This window comes from Apis cerana, linkage group LG10 (assembly GCF_029169275.1).
Source record: "Apis cerana isolate GH-2021 linkage group LG10, AcerK_1.0, whole genome shotgun sequence".
NCBI classification, from domain to species: Eukaryota; Metazoa; Arthropoda; class Insecta; order Hymenoptera; family Apidae; genus Apis; species Apis cerana.
The window spans coordinates 5,954,236-5,981,287 of record NC_083861.1 but is presented as its reverse complement, the minus strand read 5'-3'; the positions used below and the strand labels follow the sequence as shown (position 1 = coordinate 5,981,287).

Sequence of the window (27,052 nt, the reverse complement as noted above, 5' to 3'; positions counted from 1 at the left end):
TCTTTGTATTATGTTCATTGAATATGCAATTGTGAAAAAAGCAAAAAAGCTTTCAATTTTCTAAAAAAAAAAAAAAAAAAAAAAAAATTTAAGAATAGGAACTACAAATATATTGGTTGCATAAATTATTTTAAATTGTTTGTTTTCAGCATCATAATGCTGTTTAATATTTTATGCAGCTGATACAAGATATTAAATATATTAGGCATAAATAAAGTATTAGAAATGTGATATGTTTAGTAAAATATGTTTTAATATGTATAATGTTGGCAATAATTGAAAAATTAACTTTTTTATTTTGATTATTAATAATTTATGGAATTGTTAAGTTATATTTTTTACGTCGATATACATTGTATTTGTCAACTTTATTAAATTATTTATAAAACTCTATTTTATAACTTATATAACACACTGGGAAGTACAATAAAAATAATTTTATTACCAGACTATGAAAACATGTAGTTTTTAAGATGTGATAAATTAATGATTAATGATTTTTATTGATTAGTTTGTTGATTGTTTGTTTGATTTGTTTTGGGACGTAAAGTTTTTTGTAATACATGAGCATCTGCAGGTTCTATTCGCTTATAGTAATGTTCTTTTGTTTCAACTATTTCAAATCCAAATTTTTTATAAAAATCAATAGCTCCTTCATTACTTATTTGAACATGACTGTAAACAAAAAATATCCTTAATTATAGAAATATAAATTTTTATTTACATATTTATATAAATATTTTGTATATATAATAAATATAATTAAATATTTAAGTATATTAATACTTACAGAAAGATTGAATCAAAATTTCCATCTTTATAAACATAATTTAAAACATGTTGCACCATTACAGTACCTATTCCTAATCTTCTATAGGGATAAAGACATCCCAATGTCATAATATATAAACGTCTAGAATTTTCAGAAGTATCTACTCGACAACAAACTGCACCAACCTAAAATAAAAATTTTTTATAAAATCTTTATATATAAAATTATTGTTTAAAATTGATATATTTTTTAATATAATTTCCATAAATATAACATACCACTATATCATTGTAATATGCAAGTTTTGCTAACTCCCCAGCTTCTAAAACATCTTTATAAAATTTTTCATTATATGAGACAGGAAACACCACTTGGTTAAGAAGTTTGAGCTGTTTTATGTTATGTGGTGTTACATCTCCTAACTCTATTTTTGATCTGTAATTTTAAATTTTGTACTTTAATTAAATATAAAATTGGTATAACATTATTTTTTTCTATGTTTTTTATATTGTATATTACTTGAATATTTTATATAAATTAATATTAGCTATAAATTAAATATTAGGTATAAATTAATATTTTTTTTTATTTTTATCTACAAAGACAAAAACAAAAAATTTCAGATAAATGTGAAATTATAAAATATGAATAAAATATGAGATATATTTTATTGTTTTTAACAATTTTCTAAATATGTTATTCTACTAAAAATTATTTTTACATATAATTTACTTTTTTTATTATGTTTATATAATAATCTAATTACACGTTTTGAAATAAACAAAAGTTCTTGAGAAAAAAAATATTTAAATTTCCAATTTAAAGACAGTCATTGTAAGTCATAAACAAAATAAAAATCGTATAAATTTAGTTATAATATACTGAAATAAAACAACTATAATTGCTTTTAGAATGTTTTGATTCGTGATATAAAAATATAACCTCAAAACTTTTAGAACTTACCTAGTCATATTAAGAAATACAACAGATTTGAACGTTACTTGAATAAATAACAATAACAAGTTTTAATATGAATTGCTTTCTAAATAAATTATAAACAAATAAGCCGTATATATATAACACAATAACGTCACACGGCTTCGTACTTTTTTATACTGAAATTATATTAGCGGAGTAGGTTAAATATATTCTGTTTCTTCATATTTTGATAAGTTTTAGAATACACAAAAATTAATTACAAACAACAAATTCAATTATAAAAAATATTATGTATAAAAATATTAGTTATATTTATATGAAAATAATTTATATTTTTACAAATTATACATTTGAAAATTCATATAATTTTCATTCATAAAATTTTAATAGAATACAATATTTATTTGATCTAATAACATATTTTATGTTATTTCAAATTTATTTATTTATTTATTTCTTTCTTTTATCATTATATATTTTATTATAATATTAAATATAATATAATATAATAAAATATATTTAATCATAAAATATAAATAGAAAATAATATAAATATTTAAAATAACATCAAATTATGTATTGTATGTATTGTATGAATTTTTGTTATATATAAATAATTTAGATATCTACAATTATGCAATTTTTTTTAATATATTTTTAATAATTAAAATCTCAAAAAATAGTTTTAAATAATAGATATTATTATATTATTATATTATACATAAATATAAATATATAAAAATATTGAGTTTAAAATTTTATATAAAATAAGAAAAGTATAAGTAAAAAAATAATGTTTTATATATTTTATCTTTTATAAATAAATTTTAAATTAATCATAATTAATATTATTATAATTAAATTTCAAATTAAAATGTTTTATAAATTAATGATTCTTTTTTAAAATATGATCTAATATTTATTAATATTTATAGGAAATAATTAGTTGAATCAATTAATATATTCAAATATATATAATTCCATTCAAAAAAATCGGCAATCATTATATATATTAGGTTATATATATTACAAGTTAATTTTCGAAAAGAATTTTTGATGAAACAATCTAATTAATATATATATGATTATGATAAAAAAAAGTATAACAAGGACATTAAATAATAAGAGAAGAATAGAGACATTGTAAAAATTCGAGAATCAACGCCATTTCTAGAATGACACAAATAAAACACAGAATAGAAAATATCAGAAAGTTAGAGATACGATAAGAATTAACTGCCAGCATTATTTCCAAAATATCAAATATATTTTTTTAAAGAAATATCTTTCTAAAATTACAGATGTCTTAAATTTAATATTAGTCTTAAATTCTTATTTTACTTTATCTTATTTTTGAAAAGATGTCTTTGATATTTAAGAGATGATATTTTACATTCAATTCTTATTTTATGTCTATCTTTATTTTAGTATTTATTTTCTTTATTTTAATTAATTAGTTTCACTTTGAAAGTGGCCACTTTAAATTTTTGTTCTATTTTTTCTATCTTCTATCTGTTTACTTTTAATGCATGATCATAGACAACTAGATAAACACAATAAATTTAATTAATTCACAATTTATTTTTATGGTTCAAGATTTAGAGTATATCTAAAAATTTCTATTATGCATATTTCATTGTATTTTATCATTTAATTCTTTAATTTGCAATCATATATTAATGATTTTTAAATATTTGAAAACATTTTATTTTGAAAAAAATTAAATATTAAAATTTAAAAAAATATAATTTTATTTTTGGAAATCAAATCCACAATATATTAATTTTCATAATATTAATATATGAAATAATATTGCATTGTAATAGATTTGAGATACATATCGATTCTAAAATACATTATAAATAAAAATCTAATAAATTGTAAATAATAATATATATTATAATTTTTTTTCTATTTTTTAAAAAAATTATTTCTGATTTTCGTTTAATAAAAACAGCTTTTTGTAATTAAAAAGATATATATATAATGGGAATTGGAAATAAGAGATATTATCTTAAAATATAGCATAGAAAATACATTGAATATCAAATCTATTATGCAGTTTATCTGTGATATTATGAGATTTAAATTGAAAATAAATATATATATATATATATACAACATAGAGTTAAGAATAACGTTGTGTGCTGTACTATATTAAACGTTAAGTATAATTTATTTTTTATATCGTATTTTTTTATTTTTAATGACAATGTCATGTAATAAAAGAGAACATAATGAAAGTGATAATGAAGAAGATTGGATTGGCCCATTACCTTCAGAAGCTGTACCTCAAAAAAAACAAAAAGGTTAGAATACCATAACCTTTATTTTATATTTATACTTTTTACTATTTTATGAATTAAATAAGAGTATTTTTACTTAGTTTTTTATATTCTTTTTTGTATACAAAATTTTAATATGATTTTGAATTATAAAAAAATATTGATATTTATATGAAAAAAAAGAGATAACCTTAAATTTATATATTATGTTATTATTTAAATTTATATTTTAATATTAATGACGAATAAATAAATATTTAATAATAAATTTGAATTTCTTTTACTTTGATAAAATTATGAATTTAATAAAATTTTTTAAACATTGTACATATTTAATTATATTAAATGTAATCTTTAACATTATTTATTTAATTAAATTCATTTAATTTTTACAGTTCTGGAATATGAGCAAGTATACGTAGATAACTTACCATGTTGTGAATGTTATGAAAAATCTTATATGCACAGAGATGTAATCACTCATATTGTGGTAACAAAGTTAATATTAATTTATATAATTTATATTATATATATATATATATATATATATACACAATAATCTTAATGATAATAATTTACAAGTTTTATAATATAATTTTATATTTATATTTATACAGATCAAATTTTATTATAACGGGTAGTTGTGATGGTCATGTTAAATTTTGGAAAAAACAAGAAGAACTTATAGAATTTGTAAAACATTTTCGTGCACATTTAATGACTATACAATCTATGGCTGCTAGTTGCAATGGTGTTCATGCATGTACTGTGAGTTTAGATAAAACAATTAAAATTTTTGATGTTATCAATTTTGGTAAATAACTTTATACACATTTAATAATTTTTTACATATAATTTAATTGTTAGTAAAATGTAAATAGTTTTATTTTAGATATGATTAATATGATGAAATTGGATTATATACCACTTTGCTGTGAATGGATATATTCTCCTGGTGATGCAATATCTGCAATAGCAGTTTCTGCTCAAGAATCTAATAAAATTTTTATTTATGATGGACAAGGGACTAATATACCATTACATGTTTTTGAAAAATTACATACTAAACCTGTAGTTGCTATGAAAGTAAAAAAAAAAGAAAAAGAAAAAAAATAACATAAGTAATTTTATTTTCTGATTTTATTTATATAATCTTATATAAATTTTTATTTGTAGTATAATTCAGTACATGAAACATGCATCTCTGTGGATAAAGCAGGCATTTTAGAATATTGGACAGGACCTAAAATGGAGTATAAGTTTCCGAAATGTGTTACATTTGAATCTAAGCTAGATACAGATTTATTCGAATTTGCAAAAAATAAAACTTATCCTTGTGGATTAGCAATATCTCCAGATGGTAAAAGATTTGCTTCTCTCAGTGGAGATCGAAAAGTTAGAGTTTTCACTTTTCGTACCGGGAAATTGTATAGAATATTTGATGAAACATTACAAAGGTTTTCTGAATTACAACAAGTGACGCAACAATTGCCGAATATGGAATTCGGACGAAGGTAAAAATTTTTTCCAATTAAGTTAGACTATAAATTCAAATTTAAATTCTTTTTTATTAAAATTTAAACATTATATTATGTTTAGAATGGCAGTAGAAAGAGAACTGGATAAAACAGAAACAAATTTAGGAAATATAGTTTTCGATGAATCGGGTTATATAGTTTTATATAGTACAATGTTAGGTGTAAAAGTTGTAAATTTGTATACAAATCGATGTATTAGAATTATGGGAAAACCTGAAAATATTCGTCCTATGCAATTAGCTCTATTTCAAGTATGTATAAACAAATTTGTAAATATTTTTATTAATACTAATTTATATTTTAATTAATTAAATTTATAGGGAAAAGCAAGAAAAACTACAGCTGCAGTGACTGTAGAGATGGAGGCTGCAGAAAATCCTACATTAGAAATGAATCGTCCTGATCCAACTCTTTTTTGTACAGCTTATAAAAAAAATAGATTTTATATGTTTACAAGGAGAGAACCAGAAGATACTAAAAGCCAAGAATGTGATAGGGACGTTTTTAATGAAAGACCATCAAAAGAGGATATTATTTCCTCTACAGAAGCTACAAATGTACAAAAGATTTATGATCAAGCAATTATTCATACTGCTCTTGGAGATATTCATTTAAATCTTTTTGGAAAAGATGTTCCGAAAACAGTGGAAAATTTTTGCGTTCACGCAAAAAATGGTTATTATAATGGACATATTTTCCATAGAATAATTAAAGGATTTATGATTCAAACCGGTGATCCTACTGGAACTGGTACTGGTGGAGAAAGTATATGGGGAGGAGAATTTGAAGATGAATTTAAATCCCATTTAAAACATGATAGACCATACACTTTAAGTATGGCCAATGCTGGACCAAATACAAACGGCAGTCAATTTTTTATCACTTTGACACCAACTGTAAATTCAAATAATATTCTTCTTCTTTTTTTTTTTTTTTAGTAACGATTAATATTATGTGTAATTTCTAATTATAATTTTTAATATATATGTTAATTAATATTTATTTTATATCTGTTTTAGCCTTGGTTGGATAATAAACATACTGTATTTGGCAGAGTTATAAAAGGAATGGAGGTTGTACAAAATATTAGTCAAGTAAAAACAAATCCAAAAACTGATAAACCTTATGATGATATTCGAATAGTTAGCGTTACTGTGAAATAAAATTTCAAAATTAATATATAAAATATTTTTATATAAATTTCTTTTTATGGTATATGTACTATAAATAATAATAAATATAATAACAATAATAATAACAAAAATAATAATAACAATAATAACAATAATAATAATAATAATAATATAATAATAAATTCTTAAAATCCTTATTCTTTATCCTTTTGCATATGATAAAGCAATCCTCTCATAAAACTGTACGTTCCTGTGCAGCATACAAATGCATTTACACTAAACAAATTGTAATTTTTTGGTGTGATAACTAGGGAATATCTAATGGATAAATAATAAGATTTTTTTATTATTTAAAATATACATATATACATATATATCTTTGAGAGAAAATAGTATTATTTAAAAGATACCTAGACCATATAGCGCCAGTAACCATAAGACTTGCAGTTTGACTAAGAGAAATTGTTTCTGGTGGTCGTCTAAGATCTCCAATTCCCGCTATTACCAAACCCCATTTAAATGTAGGTGCCCAGAAAAATACTGTAGTTGGTCCTGTATTAATAAAAATAATATATTAATAATAATTACAAGTTTTATGGATTTTGTTCATAAAAATTGATTTCAACCTGCAGGGTGTAAAAAAATAGGAGCGAATCTTGATGGAAAAACAGAGGCTATTTTTATCATAAGTTGTTGATAAGGAGTCTTTTTCTTTTCTTCTGGTGGCTGCATTATACGCTAACAATAAATTTTTAAATCGTAAAATAAATAGATTATAAAAACGTTTTAAAATCGTCTAAAAAAAAAATTATATATAGAATAATTCAATATAAAATTGATATAAAAATGATCATCTAAAGAATAAAAGATTGACAAGTGGTACAAAAATATATAGTTGGTGATGCTTATAAACAAAATTTATTTCGAGGAATAAAAACAATTATATTTAATTCTTTAATTCTAATTAAATTATTCATGAATATTTATAATTGTTATTATAAATATTCAATTTATTTTTATTAAAATAAAATAAAAATAAATTTTATAAACAATTATATTTTATGTGTGAGATAAAATTACATTAGAATATTAATAATAAATTTAAAAAAAATTATTGAAAATTAAATATTATCTACATAAAAATTTTTTTAAATATATAATTTTATTTTTTTCTTTTTGTTATTTTATTTTGATAAATTATTAGTTTATATTTTCAAATTTTAATTTTTCTGGAACAAAATTTAAAATATAAAAATTAAAAAGCACTAAAATATTAATAAAATATCTAAATTTTTATTTAGTTAAATTTCATAGTAATAATAAAGAGTAAATTTAATTTTATATGTTTAAACAAAAGATTGAAGAATTCTTTTTGGTAACTTTTGATTGCGATTCGAAAATTTTTGATTTACTTTATTTATATTATATACAAAACATTATAACCAATTCGATGTAATGAAAAATTCAAAATTGTATTTTATATCATTATATAAATATGTAATTCATTAAATTTCTCTTTTAAGAAGGTCTCTACGAAAATATTGTAAATATTAAAATATAATAGAATATCTTTCATATTAAATTTAAAATGAGTTGCAGTAAAACGCAGGGAACATGGAACGATTTGGAGGAAATGAAATATTTGCTTTGCGCTATTGAGTGCTGGTACGTTTATTTTTTATATTATTCTTTAGTTAAAGATTCAATCTTTTATAGTTATAAAGAAAAAATCTTTGTGAAACCGAATGTTTAAAATTAAAATAAACTTTTGAAAATATTGTTTCTTTGCAATATATAACTTTTCTTTATAATTTAAAGATTTAAATAACGATTTTAATAAATTATAAAACTAAAAATAAAAATATATAAAAATATATATTTTTATTTTTCTTTTAATTATTTAATTTTTTGCCAACAAATTACATAGTTATTATCTTTTTTAATTCTTATTAAATTCAATATTTTAATCTTGAAAACTAATATAAATCTGGAACAAAGAAATATTCTATATTTTTTTATATTTTTTTCATCAAATAATTTTGGTTTTTTTCATAACTTTCATTCTTATTCTGTATAAATAAACAATAAAGAGAAAATAAAATCTTAATAGGAAAATAACGAAAAAATTACCTTATTCTCAAACTTTACAAATTTATTTTTTAGCAAGTGTCCATGTATACCACCCCCACCTGTATGTTCTGTCCTATTACCACCGAGAATCGAAGAATTACCTGCATATATGCCTGTTCAGAGACCCTGTTGTCCTCCACCGGTTTGTCCACCGATGCTTCGTTGTCCATCACCACCACCTTGTCCAGTTTCGTTTACTTCTTGTGCGGCCTTACCTCCTTCTTGTCGGATACCGATAGTTCCTAGTCCTTGCATTCCATGTCCTCCAGTTTGTCCTTCAAGGGGTCCTCCACCATTGCGTATAGTACCATGTTGTCCAACTTCATTACCATGCTACCCAGGTGAATTTTATCACAATATTTATTATTATATTTATTACTTCTATGATAAGAAGTTAAGTATTATATTAATTGATTATTGAATAGTTCAAAGAAAAGAAAATACGAAATACGAAATACGAAATATGATAACTGAAAAGAAAACAGATTTTCTATGAATTTTTATTTAATTAAAATATTAAATACAAAAGAATTTATGTTTTTAAAAATAAATTTAATGATTTTTCTATACTATTCTGAAATTACACAAAATCATTACAAATTACAATTTTATTGTTGTTTTATATTTTTCAGTTTCTTACTAATGACATATAATAAAAATAAAACTGTCTTTGAAGAGTTAAGAGTCTGTGAAGAAAGGTAATGAAATTGATTTCATAAAAATAAATTGTTTTTTTAATGCTATTGTATAATTTTAGTGATAATTGATATTTTAATTTGGCAAGTGTCAATGTTGCATACTACAGGACGATTGTATTAAAGGATTCTTGGACTATTAATCAAATATGAAAAAGGACAAAAAAATTGTAAAAATATTATTTGATATGTTTTTTCGGTAATCCTATATTTTAAAACTTAAACGTGCAATGATAATTTTAATATAATGTATATAATATATAATGTAACAAAAAATATGAATAATTTTGAAAAAAGATCGAGTTTTATTAGAAATAAGAATCAATATTTCTGTTTCTAATTACAAAGTTTAATTGAAGAAAAAAGAAGAACAAAAATTATGAAATATTAAAATTATAGATAAGGTCAGTGATTCAAAGTAAAAGATAAGACATCGTACACAAGAATTTTATTTGTATGTCGACGGTCCCATGATTCGAAGTTTAAAATAATCATACTCATCTCGAATCGATACAGGATAGAGAATCTTTTCTAAGGCTTAAACTGAAGCCTAGCATACAATAAATCCATGAAAGTTTTAATACTACAATAGTAATAGCAATGAGATATCTACTATCTTATAGCAAAAGCTTAAAAGTTAGTGAAAAAGACATAATTACTATTTTTGAGACGCAAAAATCGATAAAGTCAATGCAATTTAGTTGGTCACGGATAATTATCGATCACTTACCGATAAATTTAGTATATTATAATACATAGTCTGCTTTCTCGCTTCTTTTTTAAAATAAATATTTTATTTTCACTTTTTCCGCTTCTTTTTCTCTCTTATATATAGATGTTGGAAAGAGGTTTCTATTTAGGTATAGAAATTTTTTCAGAAGAATAAAAAATTCTTTAATCGTTGCTTTCGTCTCAGGATGTATTATATATACAGGTTGTATTATTTTAATCTTTAGACGCAATATATTATAGATTCTTCTTAAAAATCGTTCCAAATAAACGAACTCTTATTGAACTGTTATTGAACTTCAAAGATACTGATTTTCGATCAACGAATGAAAAATCATTAAAACCTTATCCTTTAAAACGGTTTTTCGGTTATCTCGATATAACTTCCGATTTCAGAGATATCCTTATAAAAAAAAAGGAATAATTTTTCATCAATCATTTACTTTAAACTTGATTAAACTGTATTAAAATTAAACAAACTTTGAACCGTTGTAACTCTGAAGATAATGACTTTCGGATAACTAGTGAACGATTATTAAAAGCGTGGAACTTTTCTCTTTAAAATGCATTTTTATTTATTTCGATACGATTTTCGATTACTAGGATATCATTGTGTAAAGGAAAGAGTAATTTTTAATCCTTTATTATCTTTGTCCTTGTTATTCACTCGAATCTCGCTCGCACCTTTTTATTGATCTATTCCAAATTCCAGACAAGTGATAACTGTGATTCCTAAAAAAAATAATATGCAACTCTTAGAAAGACATAGTATACAATTTCAGAAAATAATGCAGAGCTTATTCATAATCTCCATATTATATTAAGTATTGATGCTTTGAGTTTTTATATTTCAACAATCATTCGAGATACTGCTATAAAACAAAATTTGACAAAATTTTTAGCGTTTTTTCTAGCGTTTCCTAACGTTTTTTTATGCAAGAAATTGAAGTTTCATTTGTGATTCCATGTGTCCAATATGATAAAGAATGTAGGAATATAATTGCGTCCAAAGACTAAAATTGAAATATTATTTTGTATAATCTTTTTCTTTAATTTTAATTTTAAAGATATTCTTATTTAATTGAATGATAAGTTAATTTTTTTATTAATCTTTCGTAGTATATTTGAATCTATTTGAACACAAACTGAAATTTCGGAATATTTTCATTATATTTTTCATTTTTATCTACAAAATTTTTCGATTAGTTTAAAAAATCTGTTATATAATAAAGAAATTTTTATTGTACAATAATAAATAATTTTGAGATTTTTTAAAAGTTTTTTATTTTTCTGAAAAAAATCCGAATGAACAAGACTCAAAGATACTACAAAAGATTATAACATGTTATCTGTGTATTATAGAATCAACAAATGTTAAATATTATTACATTATCATGTAATCTTATGTTATATGAAAAATTCCTTGCCTTCAATTTTTGATTGCTTAATTTTTATTAATTATTAATTATGTAAAGAATTCTTTTAAATTTATAGAAAGATTATAACGATTCATTATTTATAAGTGATGCTTAGCCAAATATTCGATGAGTACATAAGTATTAATTGATAAATAGATGAAAAAATTGCATATCTAATTTACAATATTGATGGATATTTTAATAAATGGCATAAAAACATTTATAATTTGTTATAAAATTAAAAAGAATTCAATATCATCTCAATTGCAACTTACAATTAGAAAGTTTAAACTTGTAAGTTTTTTTTAATTTTCGATTTAATACAGGTAATTTACAAGTTCGATATGCCTGCTTTGATTATTGAGTCATAGGTAATCGCAACAATAACAATTAATTTATTTAATTTTTGAAGAAGAATTTAATTATAAATTTATCTAGAATTTGTAATTTATAATATTCTTACAAAATAAAATATTTTATAATATTAAAATTAAGTAGCTTTCATAATAATTATAATTATTATGAATATATATATATATATATAATTATAATTAATAATATATATATATATATAATTAAATTTAAGATAATTGATTTTAATATAATTGTTGTAATCACCTATAATTTATTTATTTACGAAAAAAAAATTTATTTATTGACGAAGACAAACTTTTATTTAATAAAAAATTAATTACTTTCTTTAATAAATAACGTGTAAGAATTATAATTATCGATAAATTTAGAAAAAAAATTATATTATTATTTAAAAACGAGGAATTCCATAGATCTTAATCTCTTTAAAACTACTGACTCTTAATAATAAACTTATATTTTAAACTTTTTATCAATTTTGTTTATTTCCATAAAATCTTTCTCATTATTTGTAAAATTGCGCATTGCAAAAATAATGACAATTCGCTATTAATTATTATTTGAATGATTCATTATTAGTTTCTCGATATTTATAAGTTCAGAATAATTTTATTCCTGTAAGAATAATAGTATAATTATTATTGCACAATGAGAAAGTTCTTGGAAAAATAATTTTAGTTTATTTGAAATACATTTTTTTCTTTCAATAATGGAAAATGAAATTATTGGTTTATTGCAGATGATTAACAACACAGATTTATGCATTAAACTCGTTTTATAAATCAGAAATCTGAAATAAATATTTTTTATTTTTCTGAGAGAAAAATAATATTATAATCAATATTCAAACAACATTAGTCTTTTTCTATGGTTTTTATTTCACCATTTTCGTCTTCCATTAAACTGTTTTCAACATAATTTCTTTTTGTAAAATAAATATACATAAATATATATATAATAATACGATAAACATATAAGATAATCAATGCTGAAGTAACTTATTTTCATTAAGAATAAAGTTTATATACACCTCTGATATGGTATCATAAACTTCATTTCCTTAATTCCTAATCCTTAAATCGTATCTTGAAAATTATCGTCGCAATATTATAATACTGTATTACGAGGTATCTAATAGTAAAAACAAAATTTGCTAACATTCAGTTATTTGATAAATCATGCTGAAAATTTGCTTAAGTGTATTTATATAAATTTATATTTCCTTAATCGTGTTTTCCATTTGAAATTGGATTGATATTTAAAATTGAAAATATATATATACATGTATAATCTTTCTCTAATTTTTCAGATTCATATCCATGATATTTTTTTGTATCGTTCAATTTATTTAAATCGATTTCGATACAATCAAAACATACGAATTCATTCCCTAGAAATATCTGGAATTCTTCTCCATCACTTCGAAAAAAATATAATCTCTCTTCCATTTCCAATAAACGATATTCTTTAAGACTCAAATTTGTTTATACGAAATTTTTGAAAAATATCTGTATAATTTGGAAATATTCAAATACTGATAAAAAAACAGGATATTATGAACCCTGAAAAGATATCTTTTAAAAAAATCTAAGAAATTTCTTTATTAAATAATATCAATTAGGAAACACATAATTTTCACACATAATTTTGTGTGTAAAATTATATTTTGCTATCTGACTGATATAATGTATCAAAATCTAAATGAAAGTTTTTTCTTTTATTTTTAAATTCTTTAAATTTTAATATTTATCTTAATTTATATCCAATTTTCTCTAAATTTCATTTCTCTTCTGTTATATATTAAATCTATTGTACATAAAAAAAGGAGAAGAAGAAAATAAATAAGATACGATTGATGAATCTTTACGCCATTATTTCAAACCAGGGAAACGTTAGAGAACGAACAAGTCCTCGCAACTTTTCGTTTTCCTCTTGAAACCCAACAGGTGTTTCAGAATCCTTCTTCGATGCTTGCTTCTTCTTCGTCTATTTGCTTGGTCCCGATCCCGTTGAGGATTCAACTTAATTTGCGCCAAAATGCCGACCAGCAGCTCGTCTACGTGATGGGCGAGTCCCGATGATGTTTCGATGAATTTACAACCACAATTGTTTGCCATACGTCGACCAACTTTAATAAAAAACAATTAAAATAAAAAAGTTAGAAGTTTTAAATGATATTTTTTTTTTTACTGAACTATAATATTAATATTATATAATTTATAATACATTATAATATTTTATAATACATTAAAATATTCTTTAAATTGACAAAACTTAATTGATGATTTCTGAAGTGATTTCAAACAATTTTTTCTTTTCCAAAAATTTTCTTAATGAATTATTAACGAAGTATTGGTCAATCACAAAGTGCGTAGATTTGTCTTGATAGTGTTGGATATATGCTGTTAATGAATCACAAGATTTGAACAAATAATTGAAGTAATATTCTAAAATGATGAATATTTTTAAATATATCTTGTGTTCGGATAATGGTTCATTTTATTGAAATTCAGTAATTAACATTTGGATAATCGATATTTTACTGTAGCTTAATTTCTTTGTAGTTATTTGTAGATTTTTAAATCGAAAAATAAAAATATTTTTATTCTCTTCAATAATTTTAAGCATTAAGAATTTATGAATTAAATAATGATAAAAAAATTAAATTTTAAAAAATACCAAAAGTTGAAATAGATTATTGAATATTCGAAAGGTAAATTCCTTATCAATTCATATAATATATATTTTCATTTAATTTCGTTTAATTCTTGAAAACACGAAAGCGTAATTACGTAGAGCAATTATCACGCAAAGTGTTAACTGTCTGCTGTCGTTAGAAGGGCTGGGTAATTGAGCAAGAAGTTGATAAGAATAACAGCCTTGACGAGAATAAAAATGAAAATTAACTTGATTCATAAATATGGTTTGTAATTAATTTATTCTTCATCTTTTCTATTTATAAAAATTTTTATTGTAGAATATCAAAATTTAATTATACGAAATAATTTTAATAATTAAAGTAATTAGATCAAGCGAAGTTAGTTATTTCATTACTTTTTCGACTTTTTCGACTTTTTCAACTTTTTAGTAAATAAAAAACGTTTGCATTTCTTAATTAATGATTTTATATTAATTGTTTCAGCACAGAAACACTGAAAAGAAAAAAATAAAAGAAAAAGAATTAACAATTATGACAACAATTTAAATTGAATTTTCTTTTTTCTTGAAGATTTCTTGAAATTTCTTGAAATTTATTTTTTATTATTAATCATCTACTCACCGACAGATGGAACCTCACGTTTCCGTTCCAGATCAACTTTGTTCCCAACAAGAATCACACCACGGCTAGCCATATAATCGCTCTTCCATAGATAGAGCAACGTCTCTTCGGCCATTTTTAAGCTTCGTCTGTCTACTACCGAATAAACTACTACGAAAACATCTGGATTGTACGTCGAGCAGAATGTTTCAACCTGTAACGAATAGGAAACTTGCTATTAATAATATTGTTAATGAAAATTTTATTAGGAGAAGTTTAAATACCTTTCTATGATTATTAAATGGTGATATATAATATTGAATTATTAAAATAATTTAAAAAAAATATTTAAAATTCAATTATGATATTTTATCTGTTTTATAAAAGCAAAAGATCTTAGAACGAATTAATGAACGAAATTGCTTTTTAAAAAAAGAGAAAATTTTAATCAAGATAAATGCACACATACACATCTTTTGTCTAACATTTTTTTATACCTCGTGAAAATTTAAACATATAATACGTATTTTCAAACAAGATAAGGATAATGCAATGTCGAGATAAATTCATTATTTTAAGTAAGCGAGCTAATCCTTTTGCTATAAAAATCCAAATATAAGAACGTTTGCATGATGGATGGAAAATAAAAGACTGATTGAGAGGAAAACGAAGACTAAAAAAAAAAAAGGAAAAATATTTGAATGATCGTTAATGAAGATATTGACAATTATATTAATTTATTAAACTTACCGACATCTCTGCTGCAGGATGATCTATGATCTCCAATTCTGTTTCTTGGCCATTAAGCATTACGGATACACTTTTTTGTCCGTATTCCTCATCTGAAACAAATATAAATAATAAAATTAGTTTTACGATATTATATGTTTAATTAATAGAAAAAATGTGGAATACAAAAAAGGGGGAAATTTCATTTAAAAAAATAGTAATAAAAATAATTTTCATTTTAAAATGGATATAAAATAAAGGGATATAAAAAGTGAATATGCGTACAGCTATCCTTTCTAAAGTTTAAAATTTACCTTATCACTAGATTTTATATCTTTGTTGAAGAATAACCAGGTTCTAAAGTGCCTTTAATTAAAAAATTTTTCCATCGAGTCGTTTGTTTATTTTTTAAACGTTTAACTCAAAATTTCATGCAGCATTGAACATGTTAATCACGATCACACGAACGCTTCAAAGATGACCGGACTGGTTTATAAAAGTAATGTTTTTCGATTAAGAGTTAATTAAATGTCGTGTGACAAACAATTGTTGTATCACGTGTGACGTGTTTGAGAATAATGTTTGACAATATAAACGTTTTAAGACATGATTGAAATATTATTTCAATGAAATATCTTGTTTGCATGAATACGACGTTCGATTAATATTTTAGAAATATATTAGATAATATTTTATCGATGTAATTGTGTTCCAGTACAAATTTGTGAGAACTTGTGCGAAGCAAAAGATTTATGCAATATTTCTATTTTTAATTTTTTATTCCATTTTTACGTTTCGATAATAATGTAGAATCATTGATAAATTTGTATTATTATTTAAAAAAAAGCTTTTGTTGTTGTCGATCTTGTTCGTGTATTTTAGTATTAACTTTTTGTAATAAAAAATCTCTTTGTTTTTAATGAAATGAAAAAAAAGAAGGACGTATAAAATCATTTACCTTTCCTCATCATTTGTATTTACTGGTTGTTGGTTTATTTTAAGGGAAAAAGAAAAAGGAAAAAAAAAAATACATTCAATATTTCTTTTGTTTCAAAAAATGAGTCAGGAAAAATTTAAAATTAATTAAATGAGGGAATATTTAAACGTTTTAAAATATATAATATATTTTGGAACAAAAATATATTTATTATAAAGAAAAAAAGACAAAGAATTAAACGAAAAGAATAATAGAGAGTATATAAAATATTGAGTTACTTTAAAAATATAAAATAAGAAAGATAAGATCAGTAATATCGACTAGTGAAAACTTTCTATTTAGCTTGAAATAATTCTGATTCTTAAATTGAAAAAGATTATCACGTCGTTGGAAATTTTTAGATTGCGTGAGTATTTTATTTTACTATACACGAAACCTTTCGTTCCTTTTTTTTCTAGATTAAAATTCTATTTCACTTCCATCGAGTTGAAAAATATTTTTTTTTTTTACGAATTATCTCGAATTATTTTCCACTTTTGCAGAAAAAGTATAAGTCGATTTGTAAAAGTTCAACGATTTTTCTAATTGAAAATTTTCAGAATTTTTAAGTTTAAAATATGTAGATGAACAATGAAAAATTTCAAGTTATCGGTAGTAATTTTAAATAAATATAAATATAATCCTTTGATCTTTTAAAAGTAAAATTATTTTTATTTTTACTTGACGGTAAATGAACATTCTTGAAAATCGGGTCACGAAATTCTGTGATAAAATGGAAAAATAGGTTAAGTTCGACAAAGCGATTTTTTGAGAGACAAAACAATTTTGAATTTTTTTTTTTGCAATGTTTTTTTATATCCGAGTTCTTTTCGATTCTCTTTTCTTTTTTTTTTGTTTTTTTTTCACTTTCAATGTCTTTTTATACGAAACAGAAAGAGAATTTTTTTTTATGAATTTTTCATTACTCGTTGTTTGTTTCTTTTATATGTATTGATTGAAAGATTTGTTTATTTTCCATAAAAATGTTATTTTCCACTGAAAATTGTTAGAAAAATAAAAAATAAATAAAATAATACAATAATAAAATAAAAAAGGAATATTTATAAAAATAGATGGTACAATTCCAAATAGTAGAAAAAGAATTGTACAGGGAGATTATTGGTATTATTGATATTTCAATCAAAATGTCGCAAGATATTAAATCTGCGTGTGACGATGAAAATTGGAAACTTTCTTTCAGAGTACAGGTAGTACAGATGGTCTTCCATTTATAGTCAGAGTTTCCAATGTTTAAACGAATTGGAAATTCGATCGTAAACATCTAACAAATATCTGTAACAAGTTATTCGATTTTTATGATTTGTTAAATCTGTTAAGATGAAAAAGCAATCATTGTTTAAAAAATGAAAAATAAACTAAAATTACCTCTAGTTTTATACATATGAAATATAGATATTTAACATTCGTATGAATAATAAAATAATTTATTGAAATTCTTTTTTCTTTCTGTATATATAAATGCAATAAAAATGCAAAACTGAGTATAAATTTATTGCAATTTATCGGATTGAAATTAAATTTTTTAAAATGAAAAATCGAGCGAAAAAATTAAAATAAAATAAAATTTTATGAAGATATTTATAGTAAAATTATAATTAATTTAAAAAGGAATTTAAACAAATATTTCGGAATAACATCGTGATTATTTTCATAATTTGAAAATTATTCATTTATAAATAAATATTTTTCTCATTTTTATTACTTCTTTAAATTTTATTCCTTTAACAGGAAGCACTATTGTAACGTTCTCTCCCACAAAAATTCAATTTTCATTTTTGCCATTGTTCAAAACTTCGTTTAAGGGAAATTAAACGAAAAAAGAATCGTTGTCGTGACAAATTTGATTCTCCTGTAGCTTTAAAGTAAGAACTTCGCCAAGTGAATATCGATATTTCAGTCTCAAGTTCTTGGTCGTTTAGGTTTGAATGCCTGGTTTGTTAAGATAAGAACAGCTACTTTCTTCATTATTATTTCAACAAAAAATTTTCCTTGTCACGCAATCCACATATATGACATATCAGATTTCATATAATTAACTAAAGTATAATTTATGTAATAAAAATTCAAACCTTGGTTCCAATAGAAAAATGTTTTTTATTATTATTATTATTATTATTATTTGAAAATAAAATAAATTAGAAATGAATAATGTCAAAAAATGAATAATCTCACAAATTGAAAAATTAAATATGCAAAATTATTAATTTTTAAATATTTATTTGTCTTCAAAGTTTTCATATTTTATGTTTTATTAATTTCTGAAAATATTTAAATGGAAATGAATTACATTTTCCTTTACATTGAATAAAAATTTTATAAATAATTAAATCTTTTTTTATTTATTCAATTTTTTTTAATATAATAATCTTCATCATCAAAATTACCCAATGTAAGAAATGGATAATACAAAAGGATAATTTTCATGGTTCTTATCATTTTATAAGATTTGATTTTTTTATAAGACTGGTTTTATATTTACAAATCGTTTATTATCACAACCATTTCATTAATAAATAAATATAAAACTAAAGTGGAAAAATGGACAAATAGTCTAATTTCAAACTTTTGAATATAAGTGTCACGTTTACCATGATTATCTTCAATTTTAATTTTACTACTCCATACACAATTATATGCATAATAATAAAATTTTGAACTAAGATACACTCTTTTTTAAAATCCTTTTCATTAACTGAAAAAAATACTTATTTTATATACGATGCATGTTCATATTTTATTGCTTTCTTCATCATCTATTTTATTCTAAAAAATATTCCTAAATAAAATTTTTCAAAAATCGAAAGAAATTCTCGATGACAAATATTAATTTTCAATCAAGTACAAAAAAACACTTGAAAAATTTAAAATGGCTGCACATAATGACGACTAAACACTTGCATACGCAAAGGATAAAAGGCAGATAACTCTTTTTTAGTCAATAGGACATCCTTATGACTTGTATATTGTTACCAACATTGAATGTATTAACAATTAACAAAAGTCCAAGTTGTACAAGAAGAATCAACGTATCGACAACTAAACTATTGCGCTAATATTACTCCGTGAACTGGGTGACAGCTTTTATACTTTTTTATCGATTTTCTCATTTCTGTCGTTTTCTCTTCATTAAGGCAACTGATAAAGAAACATCACGACTATGGAACCGTAGCAAATAATTTATTGTTATTCCGCCTACGGCCAATTTCTACGCTATCTATCGGCTATATACATTATAGCAGCCATTTAAGCGCAGCGGTAGTTCTACAGGATGGTCATTATGACAGCCATTGAGATAAGTCTACTATAATGATCGTTACCATATAGTAAAATATTTAAACATGTAAAGTTTACTATTGTGAGATATAAAATTAATTTTTTTTTTCATCATGTTATTGCATTTTTTGAGGAGATAAAATATTCTTCAACATGTGGATACAAGAGAGATAATTCCCTGTACACTATCACACAATGCTATTTGCATACACGTGGGAAGTCTAACTACTGTTTGAAATAACCGCTCGATATTATGGAACAATATATGAAATATGTTTCTTTTTTATCATTCATCGTATATAAAATTTTTTGCCCAAAGTTTTAAGGACACTTTATATTTTTTAAGTGGACAGAAGTATGTAGCATTTCTGCAAAATGACATTTTTATTTATTTTTTTTAAGATTGTTTAGAAAAGAAATTTTCATGTAAACATTTTATTATCCTTGCAATTAGATATTTTAAAGAATAATAAATCTAAGTATTGAAAGTAGTTTTCAATTTCTAGTAATTTTTTCGGATAAATTTAATTTTAAAATAAAAATGAATACAATGGTATGCGATGTATAAGGGAAAAAATGCAAAATACATGGAAAGAGAAAAAATTCTTCGTATTTGTTAAATTTGTACGTTTCGTCGAAAATGAAAAATGATTGAAATCTAGCAATATGATATTCGTTATAAATTACGCGTCGAAAATATATGTAAAATATTGCTTATATTATGTATAAGATCGAATAGTGATAATGAAAATTTAAAAAACCTAAAGAGCTAAAAAAATTATGATTTTTTAAAATGATTACTTTAAAAATTTATTCTATTTTATATTCTGATTATTTTTCGTCAAATAGAAAGATTCGATATATATTTTTGTAAGAAGATGAAATGATTTTGAATTGAAGAATAAGAAAGAATGTATCTCACAATATCCTGTTAAATGGATAATTCTAAAATCGAACATTTAACATAACAACTTTTATATATATCGTCAAAGGAATAAAAAAGAAAAAATCCAATACAATCATCTGAAGATAACCATTGCAAAATATCCTTGAAAGGAACGATCGAGAAACATTATCTCAAAAAAAAAAAAGAAAAAAAGAAAAAGAAAAAAAGAAATTCAACTACCAGTTATTGCATATGTGACCGAAAAACGAATATGAAAACCACTATTGCTTTTCGAGGAAACGAATAACGATGAAAATGCTACGAGATCTGCATCTTAAAATGTATATGAAACTCTCAATGATCGTAAGGAAGGATATTAAGTCAACATTTAGAATATCCTTTCCACAAGAAAAGAATTGGTTTTTATTTTTGTAAAAACTTTTGAGCTTGCATCTTGTAATATTTCCCATATGTAACATTGAATGGATGTACGATATTGAATAATTTTTTGTAAGAGAGAATGTTTATACTATTTTATATTTTTCTTCTTAAAAAATATATTTTTTGAGTGATTGATTTTTTTATATAGATATTAAACATTTATTTTATAAACACATATTTTCAATTTTATTTAATGTTTAAGAAATTTTCTATTTTATTTTTATTTTTTTAATTTCATAAATAGATTTCCCTATTTCTTCAATGATTACAAATGAAAAATCGAAAATTCAAAAATAGATAATTTATGATTGTATTGTAATCTCTGCAAAGTTTCCAATATTAACAATCTTACTATATAATCTCACGTATTCATCACGTTTATATGTTCACGTCTTCCACGTTTATCGAGTTTTATGCGTACCACTGTTTACCTTATCATTGCGTCATAAAAATTACGATGTAATTAAACTGTAGCCAAGATAAATAAAAATCATTGTAAAGACGTTATCCGTGTATATCTATAAATTTTCTTTATACGATCGTTCCAATGATTTAACTCGATAATTAATTCGTATTATCATCAACTGACCTTTACGTATGCATCTACAAAAAAACAAAAAAACTAATAACACCAGAATATATATTCCTTAAAATCATTAAAATTCTATTCAAATAATGAAAATTAAAATACATAATAATTTCATACCACACATTATATTTACATAATTGTTTTATCATAATTGTTGGATGCGACAATTTTCAGTTATATCTTTAGAAAAATAACAATTATAATTTCTTCAGTTTTGAAGATACAACAATGAAAGTTACAGGATATAGATATAAAAAAAAAAAAAGAAAAAGAAAAAAGAAAAAGTAAAATTTAATTAAATCCACTCAAAAAAGACCGAGGCTCTTTTTTACATCCAATCACAGTTGGACGAGTGCTGTTCCTTCTATCAGTAAAACTCAATTCTCCTACGGCGAATCTCCAGAGGAGGAGAAAATGTGACGTCACTCCTCTCCTTTTCCTCTCAACATCACATTAGGCATCCGCCAAAGCTAAGCATTATGTGACGTGACGTATCTCTGCCTGATATCACGTTGTCCCCACACTATCACTATTAAATTACATCACGTGAAAATGATGCGATACAATACTGATTTTAATGGATCACGTGATGTGTACCTCTGCAAAGTAACGCGACGTCACATTTTCTTCTCCTGTGGGTATTCGTTGCAGGAGAATCGAGCCATTTTTAGTGTCAGCACTCGTTTAGGTGATTATGCATCCAACAATACAAATTGGATCATTTTTATCTCCCCTATATCTTTCGAATTATCAGTGAAAATGAAGAAACGTGCGATTCACTCACCCAGAGAAGTGTCGTAAGCGCAAATGTAATCGCTGGTGGTGAACTGCGCTGTAAGGGCGGTTTTCCCTACCCCAGATGCACCCAGCATGCCGACTTTGTAAGTGGCCACTCGTTCGTTACTCGTGTCCTCCTCTGCCTCTATCCCTGAAAGCTGTGACGCCGAGCTGAAAAGCAAAAGTCGTTTCAAACGTGTGGCTGACTCGTATCGATCTGAGAGAAACAGGGTTCATCGCCAGACATTTTTCTCGTCTCTTATCGGCATTCGTATTTTTATAACGCCTTATTGTTGTTTTCATTTCCCTGCAAAATGGGAAGCGAAATGGGTTTATATGTTTGGGGAGAGGCAGGGATTTTGATTTTATTGGCAATTTTCTCGATCGGGATTTTGAAGATCGGATGGGTAATAGTCGAAATATGGATTTAAAACTCGAAATTCGCCAGACGAAGGTTGTTTCCATTCTCATAGAAGGAATTTTATTACATTATACGACGAATGTTAAATAATGAATAATTTGAAGAAAAGGTAATTCGTAATTATTTTGTAAATTTTTTTTTTTTAAATAATCTTACAAAAATTAAAGCAACTACATCTTGGTGAATATTTTAGATTGTATTAATTCTTAATGAATTTCTTTTATCACAAAATGATATAATTTTTAGAGTTCTCAAGTGAAACAGTAATATCTTTAATCAGATGGGTGGTTTGATTAAAGTAATTTCATTTCACTTGATATGTTTGTCACGAATAAAACGTTGAGAAATATGAATTTTGAACGGCTTCAATTAAAAGATTGTTCAAAGTAAGGAAGAAATTCAAAATTTGTATAAGAAAATGAATATATATCAAGATTTGCAATAATATCGAATCATAAATTCGAAGTTAGTAGCGTCAATTGTTCATTTTATCGCAGTCTGTTCTATTTCTACAGGTATTATCTCCCTGCTTTATCTTTTACTTTTATGAAATTGAAACAACGTCAGTTTGAATTTATGCGATGTATCAACAATATATATCTCCTTTTTATATTTTATATAATCCCACTAAATATTTATTCTTTAATATTTTTCAGATCAAATGAATAATGAATAAGAAGATTACTTTTAATAAACATGTCCAAGATTATTTTTAATAAATAATAAAATTTTATATTGACTTTCCAAATTTTTAAAAAATTATAAATTAAAGTTCATATCGATGATAATCTAGATCAATAATTTTTAAAATATTCCTTTTAGAATTTTTATTATTTTTTATTTATAATTTTCACTTTTTTATCATCACCAACGTAGATTCAAATCGTTGAAATTTGGTTATGTCCATTTCTCTTTCGCAACGTTAGTGAATTTTCCCGTAATTTTCCGGTTTTGAGGAAACGCATTGCGGACATTTAGACTTCCTGTCCTGCCTCGTATGGCAAAGAGGAAAAGTCATCCCTATTTCTGACAAAATACGAGAAGATTTCCTGTCAGTTTTCACAATTTTCCGCGTGTCTTATTTCGATTTTCGCTCTCTTACTCTCATTTCCTGGACATTATTTCTATTTCTTTTCAAGAATTAACGTTTATTACAATTTTATTCATTTCTCTTAATTTGCCATTTTTCGATCTTGTGTAAAATGAACATCTTTCCGTATGACGATATAATTTAAAGAAAGTGCAGTGCTACAAATTAATTTTTTTTTCAATTTAATTTGTTTCTTTGTCAAGTTATATCGTTCACTATTTTTTCTTCTTAAGAAAATGCTCAATAAGATTCTTAGCCTTTTTTTTTCACTTACATACTTTTTCTGTTTGATCTTTTCCTATGCAACTTCATTGACCTAGAATGAAATGAACTGTAAATGCTGTTGGAAAATCAAATCACGAGAAAGGGCAAGGTCAAGGATTACAGTGACCTAGATTTGTGCCAAGTTATATATAAGTTGTAAATAAATTGCAAATATGTTCTATAATAAAAGAAAAATAGGAAAAAGAATTTAATAATAGAAATTGAACCTATTTTATGCATAATATCTTTTTATACAAATATTGTTTTTGATTAATCGAAAAATCGAAATCGAAGTAAAAAAAATCGAACTCTTTCACGTTTACGAATTCAAATGAAACATCTATAATTTAAAATCAAGTGCAATAACAATCTGAACTAATGAATTATTTCAATCAATTTGGAATTGCAAATATTTATTTATACAGGTGAATCCTTTTATTTCGAAATTTGGAATATGATAAAATATCTGGATATATGTATATAATATCCGATATATATAGTAAGTAAAACCTAAAAAAGAAAAAATATATTCATATCTTTCAGGATTACGTTTAAAATTTATACTTACCAAAAGTTTCTACAAAAATACGTCACACTTATATCAATTTTTCCTAAATTTTTCAATCAATAAAAATTCATACATATCACTTTTCTCATCATTTCAAGAATCATTCAGAATGATTATCGAAAATCTAGCAAAATTCTATTTTAACATTCGTTCACACGTGTTTCTGGAATAGATTCTTCCATACTTTTTCATCCGCTCTACCATTTCTCGTGAAAGAGCACTTGCCGAGATTACATCTTGTTTCATCGTTCACACGGTGGTAGGATAACCTTTTGGGATTCGAGAAACATGGAGACATCGTGGTGAGAAATTGTATGAGACAAGAGAAAGAGAGAAAGAGAGAAACGCAAGAAAAAGCCTTTAATCTGTTAAGTAGAACTGGAGGAGAATCTTTTGGTCTCAAACGTTATTCGTCAACATCGCATTCAAAAAAATTGCTCGATAATTACGAGGATTTTAATTGCGTCGAGAAAAGAAGACGAGTTTTGATATCGAGGCCGAAATATTTCGTGATTGTAACGCTTGAGAAGTTTAATTAGATTACTCTCAAGATATGAATTTCGCGATATTAAATGTTTTTAGTGCATATTTGAACTTGGGGAAAAGATTCTTCTTCTTTCTTTGATAAAACATTGGGATACTTGGTGCACGAATACAAGGAAAAAGAAACGAATGACTTTATCTTCATTGTCCACCGAAATCTCGCTTTTCTGTATCTTCATCTAACTTGAATTGCTTGTAATTTAATAAATAAGCCAAAAATTTTTATACATCAACTTTTGTGTTCATTTAAAATTGACTCTCTAAACGTATAAACGTTATACACAATGTTTAAAAAATATAATGAAGAAAGAGAGAGGGATAATAATTATAATTAATTATATCAATTAATTTTAGCAAATTATCCATTTGATTTAAACAAAACGTAATATTTTTAAAAAAAAGCTACATTTCGTATTATCAAATTTTTCTTCGTTTTATCTATAAAAATTAATACATATCTATAATTGCAAAAATATGAAACGATTATTAAAATTTCCAAGCATAAGTATAAATTTAAAATTAATTTTAAAATTGTGTTTTACATAATATAAATCTATTCTCACCTCAATCTGGCCTCTCTGGTGCTGCTGCAGCTGGTGCCAGAGGACGTGACACTGTTGATACTTTTGCTTCGTCGGCTTTTCAGCGAATCGCCGAGGTTGTAGACCCCGTTCGCCGTAATGGAGAATGATCTGAGCCTGTAATATTCCACCCCATCCTCCTCACCCTCATCGGCCCCACCAACGCCACCGCGTTTCGTTTCGACGAGCATCGGCTGCAACAAAAGGAAACAATTCTGTTAATTGATATGAAAATTCCCTCTGTGGAATTCTTCTTATAGATTCTTTATTTTCATTTTCTTCGAGTTGATTTGATACGAATGAGGGGACGATGAATTGTGGGATTGTAGGGAAAAATAATCGAAGTCAAGAAGTAACGAATGAATCCTTTGTGAATTTTGAAATAATTGATATGATTGAGTGGATGTACAAAAGAAGAATGTACGTTATTAATTATTTGATAAAATTTTTGAAAAACATTTTTATTAAAATTATAATGGGAATATAACGAAAAATGAAAAGAGAAGAGAAATGAAATAATTATGTAGCATTATCTTCGTTTTTTTATTTCGTGTTATCGTATAATTTATTTAATAACGAATTAAATCCATTTTTTTCAGATGGAATAATAATAAAATTTTTTT

General features: G+C 23.8%; 5 protein-coding genes across 9 annotated transcripts in view; 2 read left to right on the top strand and 3 right to left on the bottom strand.

The window, feature by feature from the left end:
• Positions 1-349: 349 nt before the first annotated feature.
• LOC107994509 (probable N-acetyltransferase san) lies at positions 350-2,928 on the bottom strand. Its single transcript, XM_017051467.3, has 4 exons — positions 1,736-2,928; positions 1,051-1,207; positions 791-957; positions 350-675 (listed from the first exon to the last, which is right to left on the bottom strand). Exons 1-4 carry the CDS (start codon positions 1,741-1,743, stop codon positions 501-503), a joined length of 507 nt encoding a protein of 168 aa, XP_016906956.1. The 5' UTR covers positions 1,744-2,928; the 3' UTR covers positions 350-500.
• An 879-nt stretch (positions 2,929-3,807) lies between these two features.
• Positions 3,808-6,849, top strand: LOC107994230 (peptidylprolyl isomerase domain and WD repeat-containing protein 1). Of its 2 annotated transcripts, none has more exons than XM_017051022.2 (8): positions 3,808-4,020; positions 4,392-4,494; positions 4,614-4,810; positions 4,889-5,082; positions 5,173-5,510; positions 5,596-5,785; positions 5,855-6,430; positions 6,554-6,849. In XM_017051022.2, the coding sequence occupies exons 1-8, from the start codon at positions 3,918-3,920 to the stop codon at positions 6,695-6,697; spliced, it is 1,845 nt and encodes a 614-aa protein (XP_016906511.1). In that variant the 5' UTR covers positions 3,808-3,917; the 3' UTR covers positions 6,698-6,849. The 2 variants fall into 2 exon arrangements, with proteins under 2 accessions (XP_016906511.1, XP_028520788.1); XM_028664987.2 differs by having other exon boundaries at positions 3,814-4,020; positions 4,392-4,486.
• Positions 6,850-6,861: 12 nt separating this feature from the next.
• Positions 6,862-7,399, bottom strand: LOC107994505 (uncharacterized). The gene is made up of 3 exons (XM_062080728.1): positions 7,294-7,399; positions 7,078-7,225; positions 6,862-6,985 (listed from the first exon to the last, which is right to left on the bottom strand). The coding sequence occupies exons 1-3, from the start codon at positions 7,397-7,399 to the stop codon at positions 6,862-6,864; spliced, it is 378 nt and encodes a 125-aa protein (XP_061936712.1).
• Positions 7,258-9,790, top strand: LOC107994506 (sperm mitochondrial-associated cysteine-rich protein-like). Of its 3 annotated transcripts, XR_009831603.1 has the most exons (4): positions 7,258-8,332; positions 8,831-9,138; positions 9,430-9,495; positions 9,555-9,790. XR_009831603.1 is itself a non-coding variant. In XM_062080917.1 (3 exons), exons 1-3 carry the CDS (start codon positions 8,256-8,258, stop codon positions 9,438-9,440), a joined length of 396 nt encoding a protein of 131 aa, XP_061936901.1. In that variant the 5' UTR covers positions 7,258-8,255; the 3' UTR covers positions 9,441-9,790. The 3 variants fall into 3 exon arrangements, 2 of the variants coding, with proteins under 2 accessions (XP_061936901.1, XP_061936900.1); XM_062080917.1 differs by having other exon boundaries at positions 9,430-9,790; XM_062080916.1 differs by lacking the exons at positions 9,430-9,495; positions 9,555-9,790 and having other exon boundaries at positions 8,831-9,419.
• A 3,079-nt stretch (positions 9,791-12,869) lies between these two features.
• The window catches only part of LOC107994521 (GTP-binding protein RAD-like), a 42,492-nt gene continuing 28,309 nt past the window's right edge, over positions 12,870-27,052 (bottom strand). For both annotated transcript variants that reach the window (XM_017051484.3, XM_017051485.3), the window contains 5 exons: positions 26,412-26,623; positions 22,970-23,133; positions 16,021-16,112; positions 15,292-15,484; positions 12,870-14,139 (listed from right to left, as the gene is read on the bottom strand). In XM_017051484.3, the coding sequence (XP_016906973.2) occupies positions 13,904-14,139; positions 15,292-15,484; positions 16,021-16,112; positions 22,970-23,133; positions 26,412-26,623 (897 nt within the window). In that variant the 3' untranslated portion in view covers positions 12,870-13,903. The remainder of the gene's footprint in view (positions 14,140-15,291; positions 15,485-16,020; positions 16,113-22,969; positions 23,134-26,411; positions 26,624-27,052) is intronic.